Genomic DNA, 18,431 nt, shown 5'->3' with positions numbered 1-18,431 from the left:
CGTTTCCACACTGTTCTCCAAGTCACAGCAACAGCGTCAGTTTTAAAGCTAAGCATAAGTATTTGAAAATCAATGGAATAGGCTCTTGCAGTTTCGCATGTTGCAGTTCGTAACGTTTATTAGCTTTTTTTTTTTCCTGAAAGATATATCACTGTTTCCATAGTTAAATATGTGAACGTTACACTTCATCGATGGCGTGTCCTAAGAAATTTGCCCTTTGTATTTTGCATATTCTGTTCAAAGGATGGAAGGGAAAGTTAAATTCTGGGAAATCAGTGTGTTCTGTGTGTTCAGTCGCAAGTAGTTTTCTTAGGTTTGTATAGCTCAGTGGCCTTCTTTTGCTATTTAAAAAAAAAAAACAGCTAATTTAAAATGTTTCTGAGTTAAACTAGATATCAATCCAGAGTACTGTGATTTGCAGTCGTAACCCATTTGACATAGTCTATAATAAAATTATTTTCCATGTACTCTGCGATCCTGACCTATGACAAGTATTGTTGTTCTGATTGATGAGTAAAGAACTAATAAATTGCTCTTTTTCTGTTCATGATGTGGACATACTGAATGGGTTTAGTATGGTTAAAACATCCTTTTCCACATTTGCCTGCCTTTATGAAAACTATGATTCATTTAGAGTACTTGACAGTTGAATGTTTGCCACGATATCTCTTTTTTGCCATTTTCTAATTCTCAGCTGTGTTCCCTAATGATCGAATGTCTAGGTAGTATAATGTGACAGGGATAAAATGTCAGTTATTCCACAAGTGTTATTATTCTTTGCAGTTGAATCACAGTTCTTATTATGTCTTAGCTATGTTCATTTAATCACTCATATACTTAATTCTGAAAAGTAATTTCACTTGGCTGCAGATGCTAGATAAAAACATGGCAAACACGTCTGTCTATATAGTTTTTAAAAATTTTGAATGTAGTGTTTATCGTAATTGCTCAATACTGGATTCTTTAGCTGATCTATTACCGATAAGGCCATTTTTGCCTCAGTTACATTTTAGGAAGGATGCTCAGAATGTACAAAATCAAAGTTAGCTTGACATTCTGGCTTGCGGGTTATCTCCTTTTCTTCTCAGATTTTTATTTTGTAAGATGGCTGCCAAAATATCATTCCCCTTCTTTTATTTATGTTTTGGGCCATCAAGGATGTATTAGTTAGAGTCAAACTATTGGCGTTTTTGTGTCTGGATAATTTCTTATACATGCATTGGTGAGATATTACTTCTATGTTATAAGTGTATTGGTAGTAAAAAAAATATCAGATATTGTAGCTCTTTCATAAATGCAATTATTTTTATGTGATCCCTAAGAAATTCCTCCTTTCACACTTCTCTGTTTTTATACAGGTCCTCATGCTGATACCGCCAGCGGATGCCAGAACTTGCAGTGTGGTTTTCGAGCCTGCTGCCGCTCTGGTGAATGACCCTTGACTTCTGACCTTTGTCTACTTCATTTAGCTGAGCAGGCTTCCTCTCATGCACTTTACTTATAGCACATTTCTTGTGTTAACCATCCCTTTTTGAGTGTGACTTGTTTTGGCCCCGTTCCTTACGGCATCAGAAATCTTAATTTACCAGTGAATTACTGTACAGTGTTGTTTCTCTCGTTTTCGTTTTAGAAAGAGATTAGGTCTTTTCTGAAGGGTGACAGCAGTTATATCAGATTTCTTTTAAATTGAACGCTTTGAAAAAAATGTCACTAATGCCTTGCCATTTAAAAATATTTTTTAGATTATTTTGCGTTTTAAAGTCAGTGGGGGTTATTGGTTCTCTTTCTGTATAAACACTGTACCAAGCTTTGTAGATCTTTTCAAACATAGATTTCTGAAGTTTTATTTTCAAAAATTGCACATTTTGGCAACAAGTCTCATTTCCATAATGTTTCCTTTATTTGAACAATTCTCAGAGGGCCAATTCAAACATACCCACATATAAGGTTCTTTAAGATGATAAAATAAATTGGCTTCTTGGTGTTAGCTCAGTGAGCTAGCAAAGCACCAATTTATTTGTATTTGCTTTCTTCAAAGACCCCTGGTTCCTACCACTGTCCCTAAATTGTCAAATTGGGAGTGATTTTTAAAAATTCCACAATCATTTGAAGAAATGTATAAATAAAATCTACTTTGAGGACTTTACCATATAATTTCTTTTGTGTTTTGATTTTATTATAAATCTCACTGCAGGTTTCCTTTGGTGTAAAATAGGACTAAATATTTTTTAGTCTTTGGAGCCCCCATGACATCATGACCCCAGTGAACAGTTCTAGACAGATACCTGATTTCCTTGAGCTGAATAGTCCTTTGGAAATTAATTGTGCAGGAGTCAAAGTTCGAATGCTTACCTTCGTTGCTGTGTGAAAAGATAATGGGAGTGGAGATACAATTCAGAAGCGTCATTTTTATATAATGCCGTGTGTGATTTCGTGTCACGAAGAAGGATAGGAGGTGACACAGCATCTAGTTTAGAAATACTAAAGGCTGCGCAAGGAGGGGTAATCGTGCAGTCTCGTTATTTCTGGTCCCAGGTATTTTGTTTGTTTGTTTTATTGGGGGATAGGCGGAGTAGGAGAGAGAAACTATGGGTAGACAGGTTTCAGTTCAAGCTAAGAGGAAACTTTAATTTTGAGGGGCTTGTCCAAAGATGAGAGAAGAATCGTTTGATGGGACTATAAATAAGAAATTATTCATGCTGTTAAATTTCACTCACACTTGAATTAAACACTCCAAGGGAAGACCAGCTCTAAAGGGTTATGTCGAACGACTCTCTAAAGTTTCGCCTTTCTCTATAGGTTCTCTCATTTTGACTCCAATCCTGTTAACATTTGCAAAATAAATGATGGAACCACCACCAGTTTCCTGCGTGAAGAGTGGGGCAGCTGTGTAAGCTGACCATCTCACTTTGAGTCTGTAGCTCTTAAACTGAAGTAGTCATGTCTTTTGTGATCTTCTTTGAAAGTCTGGCCTAGGCACAAAGTAAACTTTTTAGATTGCCTCAGAAAACTTGAAATCTGAGCTTATTGAGCTCAGAAGTTTTATATTGTAAGGTTGACTGTTTTGTAGTTACTATATTTTTATTTCTATAAGTGTTTAACCAAGTTTATTTGAAAAGTTGACATAAGGGATTATGCCAAGAAAATAAACAACAGGATTTTTTCTGGAGCGAGTCCCATCCAACCCCATACTTCATCTTATCTGTAGTTTCAAGAACTGCATGGTAAGATTGTTCATCTGTAACCAGGCCCTGAGTCATCAGGGGAGGACTGGAGTTTATCTCCCATATAGTCAGAAAAGAGTATGGTATTTGGGGAGGTGGTGGTGGAGGGGGGTTGATTATAATACTTATATAGAAAATTCACGATTAAATGTTTCCGGGCTTGGCTTGAAATGTCATCTTTTTAAATAATTTGAGCAGCAAATTTCCCCACGGGTTCCAGGTAATTGAACTGCCTCCCTTTTGCTTTGTCCTGCGCTGCCTGATAACCAGCAAACCATTAAATAGGACTTGGCAGGCTTGAACCAAACTGACTTCAGTACGTGAGCACAGCCATGAGGAAACCGTTTTTCTGCCAGTCACCTCCCCTCCAGTTGCACGGGGAGATAGCACAATCTGCTTTTAACTTTCATACCTTATCGCTGTTTTATTATTAAGGGGATAGTTAATGTTTAATGAAACACTATACTTAAATTTATCTTTAGTTTTGTGATTGACTTTATGAACTATTGAAACTTAATTCTTAGATTAAAGGCAACAGTTATGTAAAGTCCTTGTGGTACCTGACAGACACCAGGTGCTCACTGCCGGGCAGTGTCCTAAATACAGTTGGCCCTTGGATAATGTAAAATTGAATCGCGTGGGTCTACTTATACGTGGATTTTTTTCAGTAAATACCTCTACTGCTTTTGATGTGCGGTTGGGAGTCTGGACGTGGAGGGCTGACTGCATCGATTATGCCGTTTTACATGGAGGACTTGAGCATTGAGGATTTTGGTATCTGTGGGGGGGGGGCAGAGGGGCACTAGAACGAGCCCCCCATGAGTTCTGAGAGACAGCCAAGTTTTTGAGGAGTCAAGAGGTACACGTGGGTTTTGAGTATGGGGTTGGAGCCCCAGTTCCTTTCGTTCAGAGGTCAGCTGTACCTCACGTGTACTGACTCGCTCAGCACACGTGACAGCAGTGTGCAGTAATGTAATCACCCCGGTCTTTCACGTGGGGGAAGGAAGTAAGAGGTTAAGGGACCGGTCTGTGGATCCCAGCTAGTAAGTGGCAGAACTAGGCTTTCTCCAGCGTTCCTGCGTTTAACCACTGTGTCGTCCTGTGTCTACATTGGTAATGACTTACGGGCCAGTCCTTGGACTCTCTCGAAGAGTTCATAGTAGAGAGATCAGAGGCATGTAAACATAGTTGGAATATAATTTGATAACGGAAGGTGCAGAGGAATATAGCTAAAGGCGCAAGGTTTTCCTTACTTTAGTGCCTCTTTCTTTTAAGTGAAATCCTCCTCCTGGTACATTAGTCGTTCTCAGCTGGAGGCAGTTTATACCCCAAAGGACATTAGACACCATAGGGAAGCATTTTGGGTTGTCATCACTTAGCAGAGGGGAAGGATCTAACTGGCACCTAGTGGGCAGAGGCCATGGATACTGCTAAGCATCTTAAAATGCACAGCACAGTCCCCAACAACAGATACTGACGTGGCCTGGGCCGCCGGTGTTGCCGCCGTTGAGAAGTCCTGTTTACGTGTTCCTAGTCTGTGTACTTCTTCCCATGTCAGCACATACGTTTAATCCTGTTGAATGGCTTAGTATAATCGGACTGGCTTAGTTTGGGCTGCCACAGCAGAATGCCGTGGACTAAATGGCCTACGCAGCATTTCTTACAGTCCTGGAGGTGGGAAGCCCCGGGCCAAGGCGCGGGCAGGTCTGGTTTCTGCTGAGGGTTGACATTCTGGTTTGCAGATAGCCATCTTCACATTGTATCCACACGTGGCCTAGAGAGAGGAAGCTTCTGTCTCTTCTAAGGGCATAAATCCCATCCGGAGAGCTCCACCCTCATTACCTCCCAAAGGCGCCGTCTCCAAGTACTGCTGTGTAGGTGTGGAAATGCCATTTCAAGACAGGCGTTGCGGGGTGCGGGGAACACAGACATCCAGTCCATAGCAGTGTCTTAAACTCTTAAACTATTCATGAATATTTAAATTTATTCCCTTTTCCCCCTAAAATACTATATTGCTTCTATGTATGTGTGTGTGTGTGCGCACACATGTATATACATGTGTTTGCTTAGTATTTCTGTAAGATACGGTCTTAGGACATATGCAGCATTAAAAATAAAAATTCTGTATTGTAAAGTTCCTCCTTGCCCCCAGGAAAGTTGTGTCGTTTGTCGAGTCTTAAAGTCTGATTGCTGTTCTGCTGGACGGGCAGGGAAGCGGCACGTGCCCGGTGGACGGCGAGCAGGTGCGAAGCGCGGCGGCGCGAGGGGCGCAGCGTGGGGGGCGGGGCGCCGGGGCCGTCGCGTCGGATTTAGGGACAGCGTGGCGGAGAGACGCGGCAGACTGCTAAATGAAAACGCTCTATTTTGCGCGGTATGAAAATCATTTAATTTCATTATTCGCAAATAGTTTCTGACATGATCAAATATCACTTAAAAATAGTCTCATCTTAGTTCTAGTTTTACAGAACACAAAAAGTATGCAACGAAAAAATTACCTGTTGCGTATGAGGGAGGCAACATAGATCCACACAGACAAGACGTTTTTGGGGTACGGGTGGATGTACACGGCTAAAGCGAACTCCACACTGGGCGCGTCGGTGTTGTGCACGCCGGTGCTGTACACCGCCTCGACCAGCGGCCCCAGGTCCGAGTAGGGCATGTGCAGCGGGAAGCCGGAGAGCTGAGGGGGAAGCGAGGTTCGTGCGCGTCAGCGACGCTGAGAGACTGCGGCAGGTTTGTGTGTTTGTTTGTTTGTTTTTGCTGTGTAAATGCATGCAATTCTTAATATTCTCAGTAAGAAAGCTTCCTTCTGGATCTAAAAGTCATTTATTTGAGCTGTGTGTTAGCAGCACAGACAATGGGGAGGGGCTCGATGTCTAGTTTCAGTTGCTAGCACAGCGACACCTGTTAGTCACCCTCCACTGTCAGCTTCCCTCTCCCCGATGTGACCCGTGTATTCCAGGGACCTCGGTTACGCCGATCGTGCATCCTCCCCCCTCCTCCCTGCAGCCGATCTGCGGGGAGCTGTGCTCCCAGGGAGTCTCAAAGTGAGTTTCAGGAAACGCTGGAAACGATGGCCCAGGGGTGCTGTCTTCTGCATGGGCGCTGTGTGTGCGCACTGTCCCTAGGTGTGAGTCCTGCCTGGGACTGTTCCAGCCAGCCCGAGGATGCATCACACGGCGGAAGTGAGGAGACTTGCAGAAGAATGCAGCCGTGATCAATTAGCACTACGTTTTCTGTTATTTGAATTGAAAACATCCTGGCTGAAAACCTGGCCTTAAAAGTGTAGTGGGGAAGTTTAGGTCAGTGAATAGAATTAGATGTCCCCCTTCACACTGTTTAGCCAACGAGGTTCACTGTCTTAGTCGGAGGCAGCTTTCTAGGTTTCATTGTCCAGCTGTGGGATGTGAACACTCAGCACTGTCCACAGGCAGTACAGAGGACATATGGTCTGTTAAGTGAGATTTTTTTTATCTTAGCAATGAAACGTACAACAAAATATCCTTTTAAAAAACCCGATGGGGAGTGGTTGGTGTCACCTTAGCGCACAGTCGAATCTAACATTTAGCCGGATGTTTTCGTTTAACACTTGCAATGTATTTTATAAAAGTTGTCTTTTTTATAGGATCATCTTAAAGATAGTATTTTTATTGTATAGAGATATTTTGCTATTTAATGATAGGTTCATTACTGAGATCTGACCTTTTAATCACACCTTTCAGTCTATGCTGCTTCATGCACACACGTTGAGGAGCAAGGTAGGTCTTTTGATGCCAGAAACCCCGGACGAAGCGAGGGGGCCGTGGGCGGGGCCTCTCTCCCCCCCTCCCCCTCCCCCCCTCCGCCCCAGCGCCCACCCGGTGCTCACCTGGCACCCCTCCCCCCCGCGCCCACGCGCCCCCCCCCCTGCACGCGCTCACCCGGTGCTCACCCGGCACCCCCCCGCCCCCCCCCACCCCCGCACGCGCTCACCCGGTAGTCGCCCAGCTGCCGCCGCAGCCCCGCGCGGTGCGCGTCCTCCACGTCCTCGCCGCGGCTCTCCTCCAGCAGCGGCAGGAAGTGGCGCAGCGCCGCCGTGCAGTGCCTGTTCCACCGCGTCAGGTGGCGCGGCCTCCAGCCCATGATCTTCTCTCTCAGGATCTTCTCGATCCTGTGCGTGAAAAACAGACTCCATGGCTGGCCGAGTCGACTGACTTTCCCCGTGTAAACAGAAGCCCAGTTTGTACGCAGTGGGGCGGCAGGTGGTGACATGACCACCTGTTTGCTGGAGTCGTCGTTCCCTGGACGCCGCTGGCACCTAACGCGGGCTGATTCCTGAGGGTTCGGGAATTAACCCGAGGGATCCTTGCCCTTAAGTGTTTTACGTGGTGGGGCGGGGAACAGGCCCGTGCACAGAAAGTGGATGACAGCCTCGGGGCCGGAACACGCTTGAAACGCCACAGGAAAGGGGGAGCTGAGTAGTGGGGATGGCCAAGTGCGGTACAGTTAGCAAAAGATGTTTTTAATGTCGTGATGTACTTTTTAATATGTAAATATATATATTTATCCTTTGTTCCTTGGTAACATATATACAGACATAATTTAGACCCAGGCATAAGAGTTGGGGCTTACGCCGAAAGCTTCAAATATTTGTAGGACTATTAATGCCATGTATTGATTACTTGCCCTGTGATTTCATGGCGGCTCTTTTTCTAAATTACCTTAAAACTGCCTTTCAAATAACCATCATCTTTGCAACTTAATTTTTGAGTTCCTGTTTTGTAGCTAATATGATGGGTACAGGGTCCAAAGGATGTGAACTTCAAACAGAGAATGAAAGAAAATAGCTATCATTATCTGAGCCCTTATTCACTAGGTACTGTGCAGGTGCTTTTTATACGTTTTCATTTAATCCTAATAACCCTATGAGGTCGAGGAATATTGTCCCAACTTTACTTATGAAGGTACAGTTCGAGGTAGGGTAAATGACTTGACAATGGCATGGGAGCTGGCATTTGAATCGAAACCTTGCCAATTCTAAAGCTTCCTGTGCATCCCTAACCAAACAGATTTTGGGACCCCGCTAGCTTCCTATTGCTCAATAGCTGTAGAATCTGCTTCTCTTTTGGCATATAACACATGTCTTTGGGTTTCAAGATGGTTTGAACAAGAACATACAGATAAACTACCTTGCACTTCATCAAATGATTTGAGTCTAATCAATAGTATCCTGAAACTATTAAATAAAAAGGATTATTATTTTTTTTTTCTGGAATTAGTTGTTCTAGGTGGGGATCCCAATAAGGCTTTATCTGAATTTGAAGTTGAGAGTAAACTGGTGTTTTCTAGTAGTCATATCTTAAACGAGGCCACATTTAGTCTTGGTGCAATTTGACAGGCCGCTCTTCACGCAGCTTACTGAAGTAGAAAGGACACAGGCTCTGAAGTCAGCTCGGGCGACGCCCAGAGCCCCTCTAGCATGTGACAAGGATGTGGACCTCTCTGAACCTCAGTTCCCACAGTTGTGAGACTGGGAAAATGAGTTCTGTTTTACAGGGCTGTAAGGATTATAGGGAAGGACTCAGTAGCCTCTTACTAATCTCTGTGACTTAGGTTTATAAACTAGCTGAAGTTCAGCAAGCCACTAACTGGACAAGAGAGGCATATTAAAGCTGAGGATTATGATGTGTGTGAACAAGACCCAGAAAATCATGCTGTTGAGCTCCAATCTGAGGGAGACGTTTTGGGGAACTACCCATCACCGCTGGAGTTCACTTCCATTTGTCCCATGCCACACGGATGCTAAAGCCTCCTTCTGGGCCACGGGATTTAGAGATCACACCTGTACCCCGGATCTGTAAACAATCAAATTCAGCTGCCCAAACGATTTCCCATTGATCCAGACTGAGAATCGTCTAGTTTGGGATCACACTCCTTGCACAGATTACATGGGGGGGGGGGGCGGGGGTATGGGCGTCACGTGACCTGTCCTGTAGCTCAGCCGCGGCTGCTTTGTCTGTGCGCTGGTAAATAAGCTCTTCTGGCTGCAAAAGAGGAACTAGTTCAGAAATTCTGGAAACCATTTACACTAAATTTGAATAACTATAATCCTCTTCTAAGTTTTTAATTATGCAATCTCAGACATTCAATCAGATAGAGGATGATGTAACCGCCGCCAGTGAATCCATCCCCCGCCTTATGCAAAGCGTCAGAAGTAAATTTCAGGCCGTGCAGCTCCTCGGCTTCATTCCCCTTATCTCTCGTCACGGAAGTAACCCCGACCTGAATTTATTTTCTGGTCCTTTCCTTCGCTGTACGTGGAGTACCTACCGTGTGTCAGGTGATGGGGATGCAGCCGTGAACAAAACTCCCTGCCCCCGCGGTGTTTTCGTTACAGTCGGTGGAGACGGCAGATTACAGTGCTTATGACCTTACTGCAGACGTACGTATCCCTCAACGATGCGCTGTCCTGGGCGGCATGTTTTCTAAACTTTACGTACGTTATACTGTGAATACCGCAACTCACTCTTTCTCTCTTAACATTATATTTAGAAATAGTGGCAAAGGTATCTTCGGCGTGCTTACCAAGATCCATTACAAATATAGATTCATTCACGCCACTACCGTAAAATACAAATTACGTCCCATATGTCCCCTGTGCTGTTCCAAGCCTTAGGCTATAGCAAACAATGTTCCTATGAAAAATTTTGTATGTATCACCTTGTATACATGGGAGAATTTCTCTAGGGCAGTGTTTATTAAGCCTTTTTTTTTTTTTTTAAAGGTTTGCTCATAGTAAAATACACGTTTTATATCACACACCCAGCATACACACAGATATCTAGCTCTCAAACGAAAGTAGCAGTAAACGATTCTCATGCTTACCGCTTGCAATCTACTGCTGGCCAGGAGGACCCCTCTGTATTAATTTTATGAGCCCCATAGACCATGCCAGGCAGCTTGCTTGATTTCATGTGTCAATAGCAATCATTAAATTAATTTAGTGAGTTGACACCAGAATTTAAAAAATTACATAGGATGTAGTTTGTGATTTGCTTTTATGGGACTCCTTATGTCAGAATTTTTTCTTTCACATATGTGTATGCTGGTTTGTGACATGATGGTATATTTCTTATTTTGAGTTGGGCTCAACTAAGTGTGAAAACCCAAATATTTTAAACAAAATATCTAGAAGTAGAATTAAGGCTCAAAAAATATCTGGCCACCCAGTACAATGACTTCAAATTTCTTCACTTTCTTTATTTACATTTAATTTTTTTAAAAGAATTTTACCTGAACACTGGAAAGGCCAGGGTATGGAAGGCTTCTTGAAAAGAAAGATTTCCATAGCTTGGGCTTGGTAACATCAAAATTTATCCTCAGTGGGGAATCATATCGTTGAATATTAAACCAAATCTAAAAAAGACAAGACAACATTAGTGCGTATGGTGTTAGACATATGTATGCACGTGTGTGTGTGTGTGTGTGTGTGTGTGCGCGCACGCACGCATGTAGGTATGGAGAGGCAGCAGAGACAGCCAAATGACATGCGGGGTGCACACTCTTGTCATATTTTGATCTGTCAGTCCGGTATGGTATGCGTCTTGTAATCACTGGCATCCGCTTTACATATGGCTGTCACATTTTTTACATCTAAAGTTGAGGCGCGTCTTAGTCCCGATTGTAGATTGATGAACTACTGTAGTTCCTTATGACAAGGAACTTACATTTTCATAGGAGAGGACGGACAAGGCTACGTCCCGCGCAGGCTCGCCTTGGCTGCCCTGCGCTCCCCGGCCTCTAGCCGTGCTGCGTGTGCACTCTCTGCTTCCGCAGCCCTCTGTAATCTGGATCATCGCTGTCTCGTTGAGGCAGTCTACTGTACTGGTCTGGAACCAGACCACCTGCATTTGAATCCTGGCTCCAGCATGTACCGTGTGACCTTGGATGATATATTTAATTTCTGGGTGCCTCAGTTTCCTTGTCTATAAAAGCAAGATAATGATAGCACCCACCTCATAAGGTTGTTGAGCAGGTGAAATTACTTAATTCATCTATAGTGAGGGCTCAGTAATTGTTAGCTGTTTTATTACTATTAGTATTTACCCTTGTTTATAATTGATTGTCTCGATAGACGGTTAGGTGCTTGTTGCCGTGAGGACATTCTCCACTGTATTTTTAGCACCTAGCATAGCTGCTGGCTGGCATCCACACTAGGCATATCGATTAACTTTTTGCATGAATGGTAAGTTTGTGCATTCAACATATATGTCAAGTACATACTATGTTTAGGTTCAGTTCTATTCACTGGGGAGAAGTAGTCAATGAAAGAGAGTTCCCACCCTCATGCAGTAGCTAATGAAAAAACAGTGCCAAAACAAGTAAAAACTCCGGATATCAGATGATATTACCCTATGTGGTTGTAAGATTATATCATTCTTCAGCCCTTCTTATACCCACTTCTTTTTCCATGTTACTTTGCAGCTCCTTCCACTAAAAGGGTGGAAATGTACTCCCCTGCCCCTTGACTTCTGGCCAGTAGAATGGGACGGAAGTGTCAGCGTGAGACCTCAGAAGCTAAGCTTAAGGGGCTCCGCGTGTTTCTGCTTGCCCTCTGGTGCCCCTGCCATTGTCACTGAAGTCCCAGAATGAATACACGTGAAGCAGAGCTGTCCCGGCCTAGATCAGCAGAGACTTCCCAGCCGGCCCACAGATCCATGAGAATACACGTTTGAAGCCACCTAGTTTGGGGATGGGTTTTTATTGTCTTCATTATGGCAACAGCTAACCATTCGAAAGCTATGGAGAAAACTGTGCAGGAAGAGATGAAATTTTAGGGGGTCACTGGAAAGATGACATCTGATCGGAAATGCAAGAAGTGAGGGAGAAATTTATGAGCTATCTGGTCAAGGGCGGGGTCAGCAGTGCGGAGGAAACAGCAATGCGGATGCAAAGTGCTCTTGATGTGTTTGAGGAACAGCGAGGAAGACGGAGTGGCCTTGGAGGAATAAGCCAGTGAGAGCCGGTAAGAAGCAGGAGCTGCAGAGGATGGGGGCCAGGGGGAGAGAAGGCCTGCGGGCGCAGTGTGAAGGGTTGGGCTTTGACTCTACAGCGAGCTAGGAAGCTCCTGGGGTATTTTAAGTAGAAGAGTGACGTCATTTGCCTTCTGTTTCAACAGGAATATTTTTTGACGTTTTGAGACCAGACAGAAGCGGGCAGGGGCAAGCAGTGGTCTCCAGTCAGGGGGCGACTTCAAATAATCCAGGAGAGAGCTACCGCGGCGTGGACCAAAATGGTAGCAGTGAAGTGGCGAGCCGTGGTTGGACCCTGGATGTGCTGCGAGGGTCGGGTCGATAGGCCTGGCTGGCGGGTTGCTTGTGGCAGAAAGGGGGAGAGGGGAGTCAAAGATGACACCGAGGATCGTGGCCTGCATGGCGGGACAGACGGAGCCGCCATTCACCAGGATCGGACGGGCTGCGAAAGGAAATCGGATCGGCTTCGAGCACGTTTTGAGTTTGAGGTGATCTGTCTGACATCTATGTGAAGGCTTGGAGTAGGCGGTCGGACATTAGAGTCTGAAGTCCTGGGAGCTTGGTGAGCTAGAGATATGCATTTGGGTATCATCAGCATCTATACGTTCCTGAGGAGGAAGAATATGTAGAAAAGAAGCTTGATGAACGTTGAGGGTCTCTGATTTTTTCAGATTTGGAGAGATAACGAAAAGGTAGCAGAGGGCAGAGAAGTGGTGGCCAGTGAGGTAGGGGCCTTGACACTTGGAACCCAAATCAAGACATCGGTTTCAGGCGACGAGGTCTCCAAGAACTACACTTTGGCCCAGTATTTTTCTGCACATTTTCCCTAATGCGCAGAAAAATACTGGGACGCAGCATTACAAGAAAACATTGAGGTCGGATTACGTATGGTTCTGAAATGCAAGATGGGAAGTTTAGACCTGTCCGCGGTGAGGTTCCCCCAGTACTTTCTGAACCATAAGCTGAACATTCAGGGTACCAAGCGGTGAGCCGGAGGCGTTATTTCGTTGGATATTTTCAGCAGTGCAGCGTGAAACAGTAATGGCATGACCTGGGACACAGGAGGCAGAAGCCGGATGATTTCGTCTCTGTAAAAAGGGTTGAGGTAGGAGGGAGGAGGGGAAAGGGGACATCAAGGGCAGCTCTGGGGTCTGAATCTCCGTAACTGACATCGGTAGAAGCAGGAAGCCAGGAGTAGGAGCTGGTTTTGGAGCAAAGGGGAGACGATATGATTCTGATAAAGAACCTGGGTATCCAGCCAACAGTTGAAAATTCAGGACCCAAAGAAAGATTCTGGGACTAGTGATAGAATTATGACTCATCTGCCCAGATAAACTAGATAGTGCTACAATTAATAATAGGTATAGTCCTGCAAGAAACCTACATATAGAATCTTTAGGAACATCTACTTTTGAGGGCTGGGAAGAAGAGCTCGTGAAAGAAACCCAAGGCATTGCAGAGAGATGAAAACCAAGCTGTCCTGTATCCGTGAGCCAAGGAGGGGCAAGTGTGTTCTCACGAACAGGGGATTAGTCCTGTCATGTGCTGTAAAATGAGAGAGTGAGGAATCAGAGTAAACCACTGGATTTGCTTCTCCATTAGCAAGACAGCGGTACGTCTCTGGGTTTAATTTCTGTCGGATGCTCTGGGAGGAGGAGCTAGATTATAGTGGGTTCAAGTCTGAGTCTACTGGGAACATGAAAGCCAGGATATGCTTAGTATTTGAAGAATTCTGGAGGAAAGAGGAACAACGGTCATTCAGTGTAGAGCCAGGCTGGGGGAAGCATATTTTAGACTCGTTGGGCTCTGACGACAGAAAAAGAGAGAGAGGACGTGACGGGCATTCTGGGACAGTGAGTGCCGCCAGGTCTGGAGCAGTGGAAACACAAACATGGTGGGAGGGGAGCCTGTTTCTAGGCAGGGCTGTGAGGGGAAGACAGGCACACGGTCCAGAGGCCGTGTGTGTGGCGGAGCTGGGTGGCTGAGGTTTCGGGGCCCCGGCCAGCCCGGCGAGGGCGAGTCCTCTGCTGAGGATGGTCGCGGCTTAGAGCAGGCGTAACCTGGGGCCACCGTCGCTATCTCGTTAGAAGAGGAGAAAAGGGGGTCTCTCTTCCTCCCCGAACTCGGGCTTAATGCGAATTGGTCAGCCATACAGTAATTGCTTTGAGAACTAATAAAAATTTTGACAGAGACCGGAATTCTTTGAACGCTTTTTCAATGCCCGCTGACTCTGTTTGATTAGTAATGACCTTAAAGATGATTCTCTAACCAGAGATGGCGCCAAGCAGATCATTTATGATTATGATGATGCCTTTAATTAAAAATAATAATTAACGTGAGAATGGTGCTCCCCAGTGCTCTTTTCACACTGGTGATTAATAACAGTTGCCCTTTGCTGAGTACCTGTGAAAGACACGTTCTTCGCTGGGTGCTCTGCATATATTATCTCTAATTTTATCAGTAACCCCAAAAAGTTGATCATTGGTCTTCAGAATAGAGTGCACACCTCAAGGGCATGAGAAGAAAAGACTAGATCTTCTAATTATTTCTTTTTATGTTTAAGAGTTTTTTTTTCTGCATATGTTTAATATAAATGGATGCACAAGTAAATATATAAAATTTATAAGCACAAATACATATATCAGGAATGCATGCTCAAATAATTTTTCTGAAAGATGCATAAAGTCCAGAGACTGCTAAGATTGATGATTATGAAAATGATCACAGCAACCAGTAAACAGCTGTGACTGTGTGTTAGCAGCTTTAATTGTCTCATTTACTTCTCACAACCACTCTAAAGTAACTACTACTGTTACCTCCATGTTACCATCAAAGAAACTGAGGCTGTATGAGATGGAGAAACTCTCCTGAGCTCACACAACTCGTAAATGACGAAGTTGGAGTTTAAACTCAGGCAGTCTGACTCATAACTCAGGTTTGTAACCACCGCTTTACGCAGCTCCTTTCGTAATTTAAATGGTCCCCCAAACTGGGTGCAGCCAGAATCACCTGGTGGTGGTACCTGGGAATCTCTCTTAAATTTGCCTCATTTAATTCTCATAACCCTATGAAGTAAGCATTGCAGACTCTGTTTTGGAAGAGAAAACTGAGGACGGAGCCAGGACACAAACTCACATCCTCTGAAACTGAATCCCATATTCCTTCTTTAATTTCATTCTGTTTCTCTGCAGGTCAAGTGACTAATTCAACCAAAAGTTTTATTTAGGACAGTTCTGCCACTGTGCTTGACACTATGTTTCTTTAACTGGCATATGTATATGTTTATATGAAAGTTTTTGATACATAAAATATTATTTGAACAAGTAGGTCAATTAAATAAAAGAAAGCAACAGCCAACTATGTTTAAGAAGAAATGTTAATACTCACATTATCAGGACCTATTAAACAGCCGACACTTTTCAAGGGACAGAATGTATCAAATTGTCCATAAAAATGTCCACTGCAGGGATTCCATATTAAATAGTGATTCTGCTCGTGAGTGAGCACATAGGCAGTTGGACCCTGAAGGAAAACAGCCATTAAAACAGTTTCCAACTAATTATGCAATTGAGGTCAAAAGCAGTTTGCACAAACAACCCATTCTTTTAGTTGGACCCCTAACTTCTAAAATCCATGGCTAATGGTGAAAATTAGTTTGAAGTTCTAGGTTACGCTGGATTTAAGAAATAAAATGTTTACTTTTGCCAAATTCTTGCATGTGTTAGCAGGCAGTGTGGTGACCAAGGGAGGTGAGTAGATGTGCTACTCAACCAATATATCTTCAGACTGGCTGAAAACTATTATTAATGGAAATAAGCAGTCACTGCGCTTTCTTTTTAGAGTCAGTAAGATTGCCTTTCAGGTATTTAGAAGGTTGGTTATGTCTGAACGCTACTTCTGTTTCTGATACAGCAACTAATATTTGATACACATTTAGAGTTACGTAAATGCACAGGAGATAACTTGCAAGGACGCCTACCAAACTCTTAACAGTGATGCTGCCTGAGGAGGGGGTGGGAGGGGGGCTGGAGCCTGAAGAGGGCCTTAACTCTTTCCTCAGAATGCTCCTGTAATATTATTGGCTTCTCTTTTAACGAGCATCTATTTCTTTATTGCTCATGTATGATTTCACTTGATGCCTACAGCCTTCTGGGGAAAGGCGGGACCAAAATTATTACCCCAGCTTCCTCATAAAGCTGAGCTGTCACGTGACTGTCTTAGAGTCACACAGCTCATGAGGTGTGGGCGTCTGAGCCTTACACCCAGGCCTTGGGACTTCCTGGCCCACCGTTCTCTTCCTTGTACCTGGCTATCTGGAAGTAATGATGGAGAATGAATTACGATTCAGATACGATGCTATCTGCCCAGCAGCGACTGTGGCGTTTAATTCCTAGAGGATTCTGGGAGCCTCGTAGCCTCTTTTTGAAACACTCTTTGGATAAGCTGCTTTAATCCGTGTGATTTTTCTAAACTTGTACCTAAAATCACCCCAATGTACCCTCAGTTTAGGGATATTTGCAGCGGGTTGGAAAAACAAATCCTAAGTCACTAAGTCTCCAGTCTAATAAAAATAACAACGATCCTATCAAAATATAGCTGCCAACACTCTTTTCTTTGTGTCTGGTTATCTGTCTTGTCCCGTTTCCCCGCCGGGTGAGCAGCAGACGCCTGTGGACTCGGTGGGAGTGGAGGCGGAGGCCTCTGACGTGGCCGTGCTCCGACCCCCTTCACTCCTCAGGATGCGTAGCACCAGGTCACTGAGCAGTCGGAGGTCTTAGTAGCGTGGGCAGGAGGAGGCTCACACTCAACGAACAGAGCGAGGCGGGCGCTTCGGGCAGCAAAGGGTTCAGATTTGCCGAACGCAATCTCAAGTGCCGCGTAGGTCTCTGACCTCGGGTGCCACTGAAACCCATTTTGTGTCTTATGATTGGTTCTCTTCACCTACTAGGGAACCTCTGGGGAACTCTTCTAGCAGCTCAAAGGATCATCATGAAAACAAGCCCCGTCCGCGATCGGGAACACGGCATGACCGTGTCAGACACGTGGTCTTACCTCGGGGATGGCAGTGCCCATCACGAGCCAGGCCTTTTTCCCCAGGGAGAGGAAATAGTTACATAGCAACACTGCATGCTCCTCTTCATCCCCTGCCAGGAGATCGAGAAATTGCTGACAAAAAGAAAAACAAAATTATGTCGCATTGACTGACTGCTTCATTCTGGGTCGGCCGTACAGAATTTTAAAAAGTCATTCCTAAAATTAGTGCCTTTAATGTATAAGACCTGTAAAATTTTTTCCCCCCTATATTTGATACTATGTTTCAGTTCATTCAAAAATGAAACACCACTTTTAGTGGACACGGTGTTTTCTCTAACATTGATGATGTGGATTCCCAGAATCAGTTAGCACCACGGGGTGGGGGAGACACATTCCAAAGTTGTATTTTTCATTTTGAATTTATACAGGACAGCTCACTATGTGCTGACCATTTTTTAAGAATAATTTTTAGAACGGTTTTAGGTTCACAGAAAAGTCGGGGGGGGGGGGGTACACAGAGTTCCCACGTGCTCCGAGTCCTCAGCTCCCCACTGTCAGCGTCCCCCGCCGGAGGGACATTTGTAACAACCGATGAACCTAAAAGGACACGTCACACCACCCAGAGCCCGGAGCTTATGTAAGGTGAGGGTTTGCTCTTCGTGTCATGCACTCCGTGGGTTTTGACAAATACACGATGACATGTGCCCCTCATTCTGGTATCACACGGAGCACTGTTTACTGTCCTAAAAATCATGTGTGCTCCACCTGTTACATCTGCCCCTACGCTGCCTCCCGGTGAGTTTTAGGCACATTGCGTTTAAATGAACGTGAGGGCGGTCGGTACTCACGTCCATTCCACAGATGAGGAAGCGGAGGCCCGGAGAGGCGAGGTACAGCCGGCCTGGCCCCAGAGCGCATGCACTAGTCTATTATTTTGTCTATCTTCTTACAGATGCCTCCAGGTTGTGGAAATTCTCTCTCTAAAATCATCACTATTACGTTGCCGAAGTATATCGGAGAACGAAAAATTTAAAGCGCACTTCGGTTTCTTTGGTTTAGAGCTGCCCCTCAAAAATTTTAAAGGTCTTATACTTTAACAGTTTCACGTGACTCAAACAGTGTGACGTGAGCCCCGAAGCAGGATGAATGCCAGTGAAAGGTG

The 18,431-nt window shown here is 44.6% G+C and overlaps 2 protein-coding genes across 5 annotated transcripts in view; one reads left to right on the top strand and one right to left on the bottom strand.

Annotated features, from left to right (window-relative positions):
• Nucleotides 1-2,151, top strand: part of FBXL5 (F-box and leucine rich repeat protein 5) — a 33,113-nt gene extending 30,962 nt beyond the window's left edge. The window contains exon 11 of the mRNA XM_016138413.2: nucleotides 1,359-2,151. Within this exon, the coding sequence (XP_015993899.2) occupies nucleotides 1,359-1,435 (77 nt within the window). The 3' untranslated portion in view covers nucleotides 1,436-2,151. The remainder of the gene's footprint in view (nucleotides 1-1,358) is intronic.
• Nucleotides 2,152-5,586: 3,435 nt separating this feature from the next.
• Nucleotides 5,587-18,431, bottom strand: part of CC2D2A (coiled-coil and C2 domain containing 2A) — a 93,985-nt gene continuing 81,140 nt past the window's right edge. For 3 of the 4 annotated variants that reach the window (XM_016138412.2, XM_036227523.1, XM_036227524.1), the window contains 6 exons: nucleotides 17,288-17,401; nucleotides 15,623-15,757; nucleotides 10,497-10,619; nucleotides 9,189-9,247; nucleotides 7,197-7,374; nucleotides 5,587-5,904 (listed from right to left, as the gene is read on the bottom strand). In XM_016138412.2, coding sequence (XP_015993898.2) covers nucleotides 5,716-5,904; nucleotides 7,197-7,374; nucleotides 9,189-9,247; nucleotides 10,497-10,619; nucleotides 15,623-15,757; nucleotides 17,288-17,401 — 798 coding nt within the window. In that variant the 3' untranslated portion in view covers nucleotides 5,587-5,715. Of the gene's footprint in view, nucleotides 5,905-7,196; nucleotides 7,375-9,188; nucleotides 9,248-10,496; nucleotides 10,620-11,948; nucleotides 12,844-15,622; nucleotides 15,758-17,287; nucleotides 17,402-18,431 lie in introns of those variants that run through there. The other variant, XM_036227525.1, reaches the window with a different exon arrangement.

This window comes from Rousettus aegyptiacus, unplaced genomic scaffold (genome assembly GCF_014176215.1).
Source record: "Rousettus aegyptiacus isolate mRouAeg1 unplaced genomic scaffold, mRouAeg1.p scaffold_m13_p_10, whole genome shotgun sequence".
In the NCBI taxonomy this organism is placed as follows: domain Eukaryota; kingdom Metazoa; phylum Chordata; class Mammalia; order Chiroptera; family Pteropodidae; genus Rousettus; species Rousettus aegyptiacus.
This window is presented reverse-complemented; position numbering and strand designations above follow the sequence as displayed.